Genomic DNA, 10597 nt, shown 5'->3' on the forward strand with positions numbered 1-10597 from the left:
CTTCAAATGTTAGACATTATTATTTTATGTGGCCATATAATAATATAGACATATGTCCGTTTCTTCTGGGAATCACTGTCGTTTTCAACCTGTTCTCAAAGGTCTCTGTGGCTTAAAGAACCACTTCTCCTTGTGGGAGCAGGAGGTGACTCTCATTTGTCTCTGTACCTTGGCATATGGCAGGTGTGAATGAACGAGCAAAGCGCATTTTACAAGGAAGGAAACCAAGGCTCAAAAAAGGGGTTGTGTGACTTGCCCAAGGGCACACGGCTGGTGGTGGGATTGAGCCAGGGCCCTCTTCTGTCTCCACGCCCAGGGCTCACACCACTCCAGGCTGCTGTCTCTGCTAAAGTCCCCTCCATCCTGGCAGCTCTGCAGCCGGGTTGGAGGAAAGGGCTCCCATGCCTCGTTTGGAAGAACAGAGCGAAAGCAATGGCGACAGGATGCCTGGGGGCAGAACCTGATAGCCACGCTGGGGCTGAGGTGCCCAGGGCTCTGTGCCTTCTCTCCCACGCCTAGGGTAGTCGGTTGGCATCATGGCCACTGTGGGGGCTGAGGGACTGCCAGGCCCCTCTTGAGCTGAGAAGTGGGCAGCTGAAGCAAACCAAATTACGCTGCACAAACAGCATCTCCCTTGACCTCCTGGCCTCAGAGCAAAATAACAGTGCCAGATGGGGCCCGTCACAGGCTGACGTCCTTAACAACCCACCCAGCACCACTCACCCTGATGCCAGCTTCTCTGGGGATCTAAAGGGCAGCTGGCAGCCAGAAGAAGGCCAGGCCCCCTTGCCCTGACCGCCGACCACCTGGGAATCCCCATCGGCCCGGCTGCTGCTCACCCCTTCGTCAGACCCGCCTCCCTGACCTCACCCTTCCCAGCTCCTGGTGCCCTGTTTTGTTTCCTCATTGGTGGCCCCCACTTGCCTGGAAGCAAGGCCCCAAGGTGGCCCCACAGACACTTGTTGAAGGGAGGAATGGAAGAGAAAAGGGAAGGGACCTCAGTGTTCTTCCAGAAAGGAGAGGAAATGAGTAACACACGGGCAGGACCTGGCTGGTCAGAGGGTAGAGAAGGGAGGAATCCCAACTCAAGTGGCCCAGACGTCCTCCCCAGCAAGGGAACAAGGTCCAGCCAAGCAATCCTGGGCGATGGCAGGAAACAAGAAGATTGGCTGAGGCCACTCTGCTGGTTTCCCTGAGATTCCAGGGGCCTGGGATAAGGCTGGACACTGACACCTCATGAACTGGAAAATTGCAAGCCAACTCATGGCCTGCAAGTCCCAGGCAGCCACCAGGGCAAAGGCTGAGTATGGGGGGGAACTTTGGCTTCTCAGATGGGCTACATTCGGTACAGAGAGCATCACAGTTCCGACCCCAATCCCGTTACACCTCCAGGAGGTCATCGGGAGCATCAGTGAGCCAAGCCTGAGTCCAATGCTCAGCTCCCCTGCCCCGTAGGAGAGTCAAGGCCTTGAACACGTCCCCTAACCTCCCGGCTTGGAAGAAAGTGATGACAGAACCTGCCCTTCACAATTACCGTTTGCTGTACACCAGGCTCAATGAACTTGGTGCTCAAGAGACAGGAAATGCCCCTTCGTTGATGTGACTTTTTACTATCGTGACCACGGAGTCTCCGCAGGCAAATGCTGTTACAGAAAACCAGCCTGGCTTAGGGCAAGAGACTAGTTCTGGAGTCACTGGCTGTGGTGGCCTCCGGCAGGTAACTCTACCTCTGAGCCTCAGTTTTTCCATCTGTGAACTGGGCAGAACTACCTTCCTTGCTTCCTAGGGTTGTTCTGAGGGTCTGATGAAGCGCGTGTAAAGCCCCGAGACCAGCACCCCACGTCCCGAAACCTGTGGCCGTCCCAGCCTCCGCATCAGCTGGATCTCAATCTACCTGCAGCTCGGCCGCTGTCACTTTGTGGTAGATGAGCTCCTCGTCCCGGCGCTTCTCCTGGGGGATGGTGATGTTGGCCAGAGCTGTCTCAAAGTCCAGGATCTGCTGCATCTGGGGCCGGACGGCATCCTCGTCCCCTCCGCCCAGCAGCTTCCCCAGCTGGATCATGTAGTTCAGGTATCCTGTCAGTACCTGTGGGACCCAGCACCCTTGATCTGTCAGTAGCTGCCACCCACTGCCACTGGACAAGGGTGGCAGGGTGGGGCAGGGCCGGCTGCAGCCCAGCACAGGGAGCGGGGGTCTGGGTGCTTCGCCCAGAAACCCACTGGAAACCAGCTTTGAGAATGATGTCAGCAGTGCATCCCTTCGCTGGCTCCCCACAGACCCCCACATGGGTTGCTGTCCTGGCCCACGTTCTCTCCCACGTTTGTCACATGAGAGCCACCAGCAGGGCCATCTTTCAGTTCCTAGAATTCACTTTTTCTGAACTGCCCTCCTCTACTATGCCCTCAGATCTGAACTGGGTCCCCACGTACCTTCTCAGTTCACCTGTCACTTATCACAACTTGTCATTGTGCCTGTAATTGGTGCTTAGTTCATTAACGTCTGCCTCCCCGACCAGACTCTAAGCCCCGAGGGGCAGGGACCGTGCCTCCTATTGGCCACTGTCTCCCCAACATCAAGCACTTAGTAGGCGCTTGCTTGATACAAGTGGGTGGAATGATGAATGGGTAGATGATGAACCTCAGGCAAGGTCTTGCTGGGACTTTACGAGCAGCAGCCCGGGGACCGGAGATGCACGGGCTTTTGGCGTTAGTGGATCTGGATGTGAATCTCAGCCTCACCATTTACAGGCTGTGTGAAGTGTCTCTGAGCCTTATTCCCTCCTCTGAAATAGACGAGGTAAAAAAAGAAAAATACTCATGTGACAGAGGAGGCGAATGAAGTTCAGAGAAGGTCAGTTCCTGCTGGGTAACTGGAGGGCTAGAGGTGACACGTATAAAAGGTCCAGCACCCACGAATGGCGGTGGCCGTTACTGCTGCAGTGGTCTAGAATGGGGACGAATGACAGCCCTCCCCTGCCAGGGACTGCATGTCACCTATCAGTAAGTGACACCTCTGTGTTCCTCTAGCTTCAAAGACCTGCACAGATGAGAACACTGAGGGGACACGGAGAGAGACAAACCACGGATGGCAGTGGGCTGGGGTGGGAGCCACTCTCTCTGAAGGGACCTACTCACCTTCTCATTTTCAGTTTTGTTCAGGTAATAGTCCCGTGAGGGTAAACCCAGGCCAGACTGGTCCACCTGGAGAGAAAGGCGGGGGTGAGCGGGAACCTCCCGCTGTACACGCGCACTGCATGGCCGCCACCCGCCCTGGGGACGGCCGGCAGATGACCAGAGAGGACCAGTTTGGGTCTCAGCAGGAGCACCCGCCGGTAGCTGAGACGTGGCATGGGCCCACCTGGGGAGGGGACAGGCCCATGTGGGGCTGCATTTCTGCCCACGCGCGTGGTCAGCACAGGGACTCTGGGCCCTTCAGAAGGGCCACAAGGGCCACCCTCCTCTTTAAACACCTCCTCAGCCCCGCAGAGCCCCTCTACTTCATGAAACACTTCCTAAGATGGTGCACTGGTTAAGAGCCACTCACGAGATGGGTATAACCTTGGTCAAGTTACTAAACCTTTCTGATCCCCAGGTTCTTCATCTGGAAAACAAGGGAAGTGGTACGTGACGCTCAGAGCTGGGAAGACGACTCGAGGAGAGATGCTGGTAAAGGCGGGGAGAGCAGGGTGGGTGGAGAGGGTCGGTTCTCACAGCTACTATCAGCCTGATGGCCACACCGTGACAGACCAAGAGTAGGCGTTGTTACAGTTCATTTGATTGATAAGGAAACTGCAGATCAGAGAGGTTGAGGCACTTGACCACGGTCACACAATGAGTAGTGGCAGAGATGGGTGGGAACTTGGCCTTCATGACACCCAGCCTAGGTTCCCTGGATGTGCTGATGCTCAGTCTGGGGCAGGCTCTGGGAGGAAGAGATGGACTCGAAACCATTCTAAACAGAGTCACAAAGGCTAGAGGCTGAAGAGGGCAGACCAGGAGGTGGCTGCAGGTGTGCCCAGGGGTTGACATCACTCCTGGAGCCCACATGGACCAATCAGAACCCCAAAGATTCATATGTGCTGCAGTGACCCGCCTTTTCAAAACTTCTTGCTTGCCCGTAAAGATCTCATGGTTGGGAGAACACCAGCAATGACCCAGACTCAGAAACCAGCAGCCTGCCGCCTAGGGCAAGTCTCCCCCAAACCCAGCACTGGCTAGACTCCAGACAGGCCATGTGGTCATGCCCCTTCCTCTTTCCGGGGCTCCAGGCCGGCTCACCTGGATCACGTTGCTGTTGGAGTTCTTGGAGTCTGCACTGACGTAGACGGAGAAGAAGGGTGAGGTGCGGTAGTGGGAGGTGACCACCTGCAGGATGTCCTGGAAATTGTCTTTGTCCCAGGGCCCTGTGATGTTCCAGCCCCCGAGCTGTGGGAGGGAGAAGAAACAGGGAGGTGACGAGGTGACAGGGAGACCTGGGTGTGAATTCTGCTTCTGCGGTGGACTTGCTGTGTGACCTTGGAGCAGTCATCTGACCTCTCTGAGCCTCAAGAGCAAATGAAAGGGATGGTCTGCATGAAGGGTTTCTGACCAGTGAGCCAGAGATCCTGGGTGGAGCAAAGACACATTGAGACAAGTGAGCCACGAATCCATCCAGCGGCTGCTCCCCAGGTGGCTGGGGACGAGGATGCGAAGGAGACTTTTTGGGTACACTGTTCACTTTTTGAATGCCAAATTACATGAATCTAATTAATACTACAGCATAAATTAAATTGTCTGTATGAAAAAAAAAAAAGGTTCCATTTTTAAAAAAAAGATCGATGAGCTATGGTCTACTCTAGTTTCTCTCCAAGTTGGGATTTTTAAAAACCTCCTTGGTCTTCCCTGGTTAGGCATATGCTGGCAGGTGGTGAGGCCTGTGCCAGAGGGGAGAGACAGTCCCCGGTGCCCATAGCTACCCGCCCTGCCGCAGTGCCTTCCCTGAGCTGAGCTAGGAGGTGGGGCCTCGAAGAAGCATGGGGCAGCCGGAAAACACCCAAGGCCACTCTTCCGTGTGTGCCAGGCAGCCTGGCCAGCCTTGGGTGGCCCTCCTCAGAGTCTACCCAAGGCCGACTGGAAAGTGCCCGGGGAGAAAGACTAGTTCTGCTCAGGAGGACAGGGAGGGCTCTGCTTCTGGTCCAAGACTTCCTGTTGGTCCTTCTGGAACACACCCCCTCCTCACATACAAACATGGCCTCTGAGAAAAAGGAAGCAGCAACACAGAGAAACATTTTCCCTATAAAAACGGCCCCTGTCCTGTACAGATGCAAAGACACACCTATGTGTGACAGACATCCACAACAGATGCTGACATATATCCGCACACAAATACACACACAAACATTCCCACCCAGAGATGAGCATGAGTACACGTAAACACACACACACACACACACACACACACACACACGCACACACGCACACACTCCGGCACATATGTCAGCAGACAGGCTCCACTGTCCAGCCGGGCGAGGTGGCTGGAAGCGTGAGGAGGGACGAAAGCCAGAGGGACAGGCAGGTGGTACGGGCAGGAGGAGATGTGAGAAACTCACCCTCTCTATCAGCTCCATCAGGGGCTTGGCCTTGAGCTCCTCGATCCTGGTTTCGTTCATACACGCACGGTAGTATACTTGGGCCTTCTTTTCTGCTTCACTCACACTGGCCGTGGAGTTTTCTGGAACAAGAGACAGCAATTTGCAACATGCTCCCAGGTGCACACCGGGTGGCCCTGGGTAGGTCCTCTCAGGGCCTCAGTGTTGTCAGCTGTAAACAGAGCTAGGGCTCTGCCTGTCAGGGCAACAGTAAGGAACTTGGTGGGAGCAGGTATGTGACTGTCCCCAGGCAAAGACTGGCACACCGGAAGTACTCTCTACTTTTAGATGATCGCAGATAAGAGTATACTGCCCCTAGGTTGGCAGCATGGGCCACCTGGCAGGAGACAGTCGGCTTTCTCTTATGGCCAACGCATGGCCCAAACATCCCAGTCTGGTGCATGGGACAGAGGCCTGTCCTGGTTTTCAGATCCCAGATGGCCTTTCTTGTGGTAAAGAGTAGAACTGGACGGGAGCTTTAAAGGCCTCAGTCATTACGAATTTACTTTCCCCTTCCTGTGGGGGCCGGGTGTGTTCATCAGACTGAGAGTTGACTCAGGAGGCCGTCTGCCATTTTTCCCTTTCTAAACCTGGCAAGCAGCATCTCAGTTCCTTACATGGGGACACGCGGGAGAATTGATCCCCTTCTCCCTGTCCTTAGTGCCATGGTCCAGATACCATCTGCTGAAGGCCACGCTCCCGTACGCACACAAGCACTGGGGAAGGTCCCGTCTGTACCCAGTGAAGGTGACCACTTCCTGCTGCTCAGGTCACAAAGAACCTACTATTTACCAGGACTCCTGTGCCTGAGTCTTTGTCTCCGGATCCTGATGGAGTCCCCGCTCCCCTCAGTTTCCTCTGTCCAGCTTGCTCCCTCCCTGGTGTGCATGATAAAGGGGCCATATACTCAACTTGACAAGCTCAGGGCGGGCCTTAGAAACTCAGAGACCAAAAGTAACCACACAGGATGGCCTCAACATAAAAATTCCTAACTGAATGTGAGGCGTGGCGGGTAGTCATGTCATAGGCCTGTAGCTTCCTTGACAAAGGTCGGTCTTTACCTGCAGTGAGCCTGTCTAGTGTCTTTTTGTGTCTCAGATAATATATCTTTGAAATGTCAGAGTCATCTCCTTTTCCAGACCCTCAGGGCACAACCGCTGCACCAGAGCAGAGGCCACAGACCCCTCAGTGCTGTCTTGGTCCCTACATACCCTCTCCATGTGCTATAAATGTTCATTGTTAACAACCCTGTACCCACCAACGTAACAGAAATACGTGTCTCTGTTTTACTTGTAATCCAATCCCAGACATTCTCTCCCCACTTTGCTTTCTCCTGCCCCCTTAATTTACCACCAGTGGATCTCTTTACGTCTCCTCCTGTGATTCTAACGTATAAAGTAAACTCCGGAGTATTTTCTTAATCTGTTGACATTTTGCTCCCCACCAATTGTCTTCAGTTTAGCTCAGATAAGCTTCTCTACAGGTTTGGATGGTTCTTACTCCTAGCTCCTCCCACCGCGTTTCTTCGTCCTGTATTCGTCTCTCCTGGAAACTGACTCTTTCCTTTGCTTCCTTCAAAGAGCCCCTCCCACCCAACCCCACCTCCACGAAGACTTTTCTGGCAGAACGTTATCCATTTTTTGCTCAACAGATACTAGATGCTCGCTCTGTGCTAGGCTCTGTGCAAGCTTTGGCAATGCAAAGACAACAACCCTGTCCTCACGGAGCTGCTTTTCCAGGACGAGGACACAGATGGCAACCGAGTAAACACATCGAGAAAAAGCCCATCTGTCCCTTCTGCCTGGGACAGAGTCAACGCCCATTCAGCCTTCGAGGCCTCTCTCAGGGGCCATCTTTCAAGAGGTTCATTCATGAAAGCCTCAAGACTGAGCACCTACTGGGTGCCAGGCACGGAGCTGGGTACCAGGTTTTACAGTCGTGAATAAGACCAGCTCCCTACCCCAAGGAGCTCAAGGGCTAATGGTCAACACAGATGTACAAAGGCCTGACCAGGAGACACCAAAGTGCTTTTATTAATGCAAATGGATACGGAACTCAGAGAAAAGTCTAGCCCTTGGGCAGGGGAGGGTGGGGCCGGGGACCCTCCAAGGCCATTTTATTTGAGCTGCTTGTGAAAGATGAAAAGTTATTCACCAGGAGAAATGCAGAGAAAGGGCACTAGATTTGGGGGGGGCGGGGGGAGTTGGAGAGTTTGAGGAAAAGTAAGCATAAAAGGACATGCAGCTTGAAGAAATCCACTTGGCCAGTGGGTGCAAAGGGTACGAGTCACTTCCTGACTCATCAGCTTTCAGGTCTTCAGCCCTAGAGATCACTACCATCCCCCGCCCCCAGCCAGTTTATCATCACAACCAGCATCAGGGAGCATCAGGCTCCGTCTTGAAGACAGGGTGACAGCCCTGAAGAGGGGATGGGGTAGTCTGAAGGGAGGCATGGTCACACACAGAAGTCCAGGGGCCTGAGTTGCAAGGGGCTATGGAGGGTCCATACAGGTCTGGAGACCACCGGAAACACCTACGTGTCCCCCATGTCCCACTGGAGTATGAGAAAAGCCTCCTGCTGGGGAGGGGAAAACTGGGGAGAGCTGGGGCTTCTTGCTCCTCAGACTCAGGAAGCAGAACATCAGGAAAAACAAAGGGGGGTTCCCCATCCCTTCCCAGGGGTTGTGTTTCTATGACAACACCTCTTGGCAGCTAGGTTCTTGGAAGGGAAAACAGGAGAGAGAAGAGAGAATCGCGACAGCTTGCCAGAGAAAGCGGCGTCTCACTGTCCACATCTGGCTCTGGCCGTGACCCTGAAATGCCAGAGCCAGCATCGGGGGAGGTGCACCCTGTGTGCTCGGCCGATGATGAGAGGGCCTGGCACCTCCCTCCCCCAGTGCCCCAAGGCCACTGAGATAAGAGACCCAAAGAAAGGCTCCAGGGACAGGCAGGTTGTGCTCATTACAGCAAGTTCCAGGTTCCTGCCCGCCTCCCGCCCCCCAGCACCTGCACACAATCCCCAAATGATCACAAGGAGGGGTGGGAACACATCCAACCTCCCTCTCTCCTTCCTCTCTCCTCCCTCTCTCCTCCCTCTCTCCTCCCTCTCTCTCCGACGGGCTGCTTCTGACCAGCGCAAACTCCCCTCCTCTGAGCTCCACACCCTGAGACTTCCTGCGGTTTGGTGGCTGCCAGGCTGGCTGTGGCGGTACCGTGAGCAGCAACACAGACACGAGTCTGTCTGCCTAAGGCCCGCAGCCTGGTGAGCGAGACACACAGCCATATATGATAATCACAAAGGCCTCTGATTGCACAGCGGGACAAATGCTATGAGGGGGACGTCCCAGAAGCCTTGAGAGAGGATGGCAGGGGAGGCCTGGGGATCCCTGCCTGAGCTCTCAGGATGCGCTGAACGCGGAGTGAACGTGAGGGCTGTGTCGTCCTTGTCCGCCAGCACCGGGTGGGCAGGCAGTAGCCCTGTGCAACGTTTGCTGAAAGAACAGAGCCCAGTGTCTGCTTCTGATAAGGAAAGACATCATATCTGGGGGCCGAGAGGGTGATGAGGCCGGTGCCTGCTGCACACTTGCACAGGGAGGAAATGGGGCAGGTGGGGCAGGAAGGGACAGGAGTAAGGGCCCCACTAGGAGTTAGCATTCGCACACCCTGCATTCCCACGCTGACGCTGACGCTGACGCGGGCTAGCGCAGGAGCCCAGGAGGAGGTAAAGCCCATCCACTGCTCCACCTGCCTCCCTCTGGCTCACACAGTCCACCAGGACAGCTGCAGCCCACCCTCCCCCTTCCTCTCCTCCCTCCTCACTACCTGGCAGGCGTAAACTGGCCAGGTGGGAGGCCACTGCCACAGTCTGTCTTAGGTGAAGGGGGCCTGGGCCAGGTGGCAGAGAAAAGGGGGGGCGGGAAGAGGTGGGAGTGGGGAGATAAAGGGCAGTCAACCATGTGGCCACGCTTCCGTGGCCGGAGCTGCTACTGACTGTGACTCGGGAGGCTGGGACGGGGCAGGGCGGGAGGTGAAGGAGCTGTTCAGTTTTCGATGGTTTAGGCAGGAGATGTCTATTAGGGCTCCACGTGGAAGTCTGGGTGGGGAGTTCACGGAACTGTTGTTTTGAGCTACTCTGAACTTACATATCACTGGAGTATACAAATTCCTTAAGACTGCCTACGAGGCCCTAGACTATAAATTCACAGGGGCAATATCACCCCCTCCAAGGAGACAGAACTAGTTCTTAGGGGGTAGAAACAATTTCTTTGTGTACCTATAGTATCTAACAGGTATACAGTATATTTGTAGAATTAAAATTTTAGGAGGGGGCAATAATGAAAAAAGGTTGAGAAACACTGCTCTGGGCGATCTAGGCCCTGCCCCTCCCAGCTGCCACCTCCAGCCTGTCTCCTGCCTCCTGCCCCGGGGCCACATTCTTCCCCTCACACCCTTGTGGTCTGTTCTCTCACTTAATTCGAGTTTCTGCTCAAATACGTCCCTTCTTCATAAAGCCCATGTCTTCTTGGCCTCCTCTTCCCTCTCAGGCCCTGAATCTTACTTAATTTTTTCAAAGTCCTGACTCTTCACGACTATATTATTTATTTACTCATTTATTTGTTTATTGTTTGTCTCTCCTGCTGGAATGTAATTCCACGAAAAAAGACTGTCTTACTCATTACACAATCCCCAGCACCAAGCGATCTCTAGCACGGTTAGTGTACGATATGTCACTACTGAATGAATGAATGGGTGAATGAATGAATGAGTGTTCTGGGAGCTCCACAGAAAATATATCAATCATTTCAGAACGACGGAAGAGGCTTGGTTTCCAAGTGAAATCAGCCACAGTTTTCTCATTAGGAAAAGCTTGGTTTCCTTTAAAGACACTTCTGCCTGGGTTTAATTCCCAGAAGAAGGTTCTATGGGAACAGGCGAGGAGGAACAGGGTGGTTTCCAGGACTGAGCTGGGGC

General features: G+C 54.2%; 1 protein-coding gene across 1 annotated transcript in view; it reads right to left on the minus strand.

The window, feature by feature from the left end:
• ECE1 (endothelin converting enzyme 1) overlaps positions 1-10597 on the minus strand; it is a 58550-nt gene that overhangs the window by 20794 nt on the left and 27159 nt on the right. The window contains exons 5-8 of the mRNA XM_023529394.1: positions 5589-5710; positions 4279-4425; positions 3136-3201; positions 1895-2086 (exon numbers count right to left, since the gene is read on the minus strand). Coding sequence (XP_023385162.1) covers positions 1895-2086; positions 3136-3201; positions 4279-4425; positions 5589-5710 — 527 coding nt within the window. The remainder of the gene's footprint in view (positions 1-1894; positions 2087-3135; positions 3202-4278; positions 4426-5588; positions 5711-10597) is intronic.

Source organism: Pteropus vampyrus, unplaced genomic scaffold, assembly GCF_000151845.1.
Source record: "Pteropus vampyrus isolate Shadow unplaced genomic scaffold, Pvam_2.0 Scaffold36, whole genome shotgun sequence".
Lineage (NCBI taxonomy): Eukaryota > Metazoa > Chordata > Mammalia > Chiroptera > Pteropodidae > Pteropus > Pteropus vampyrus.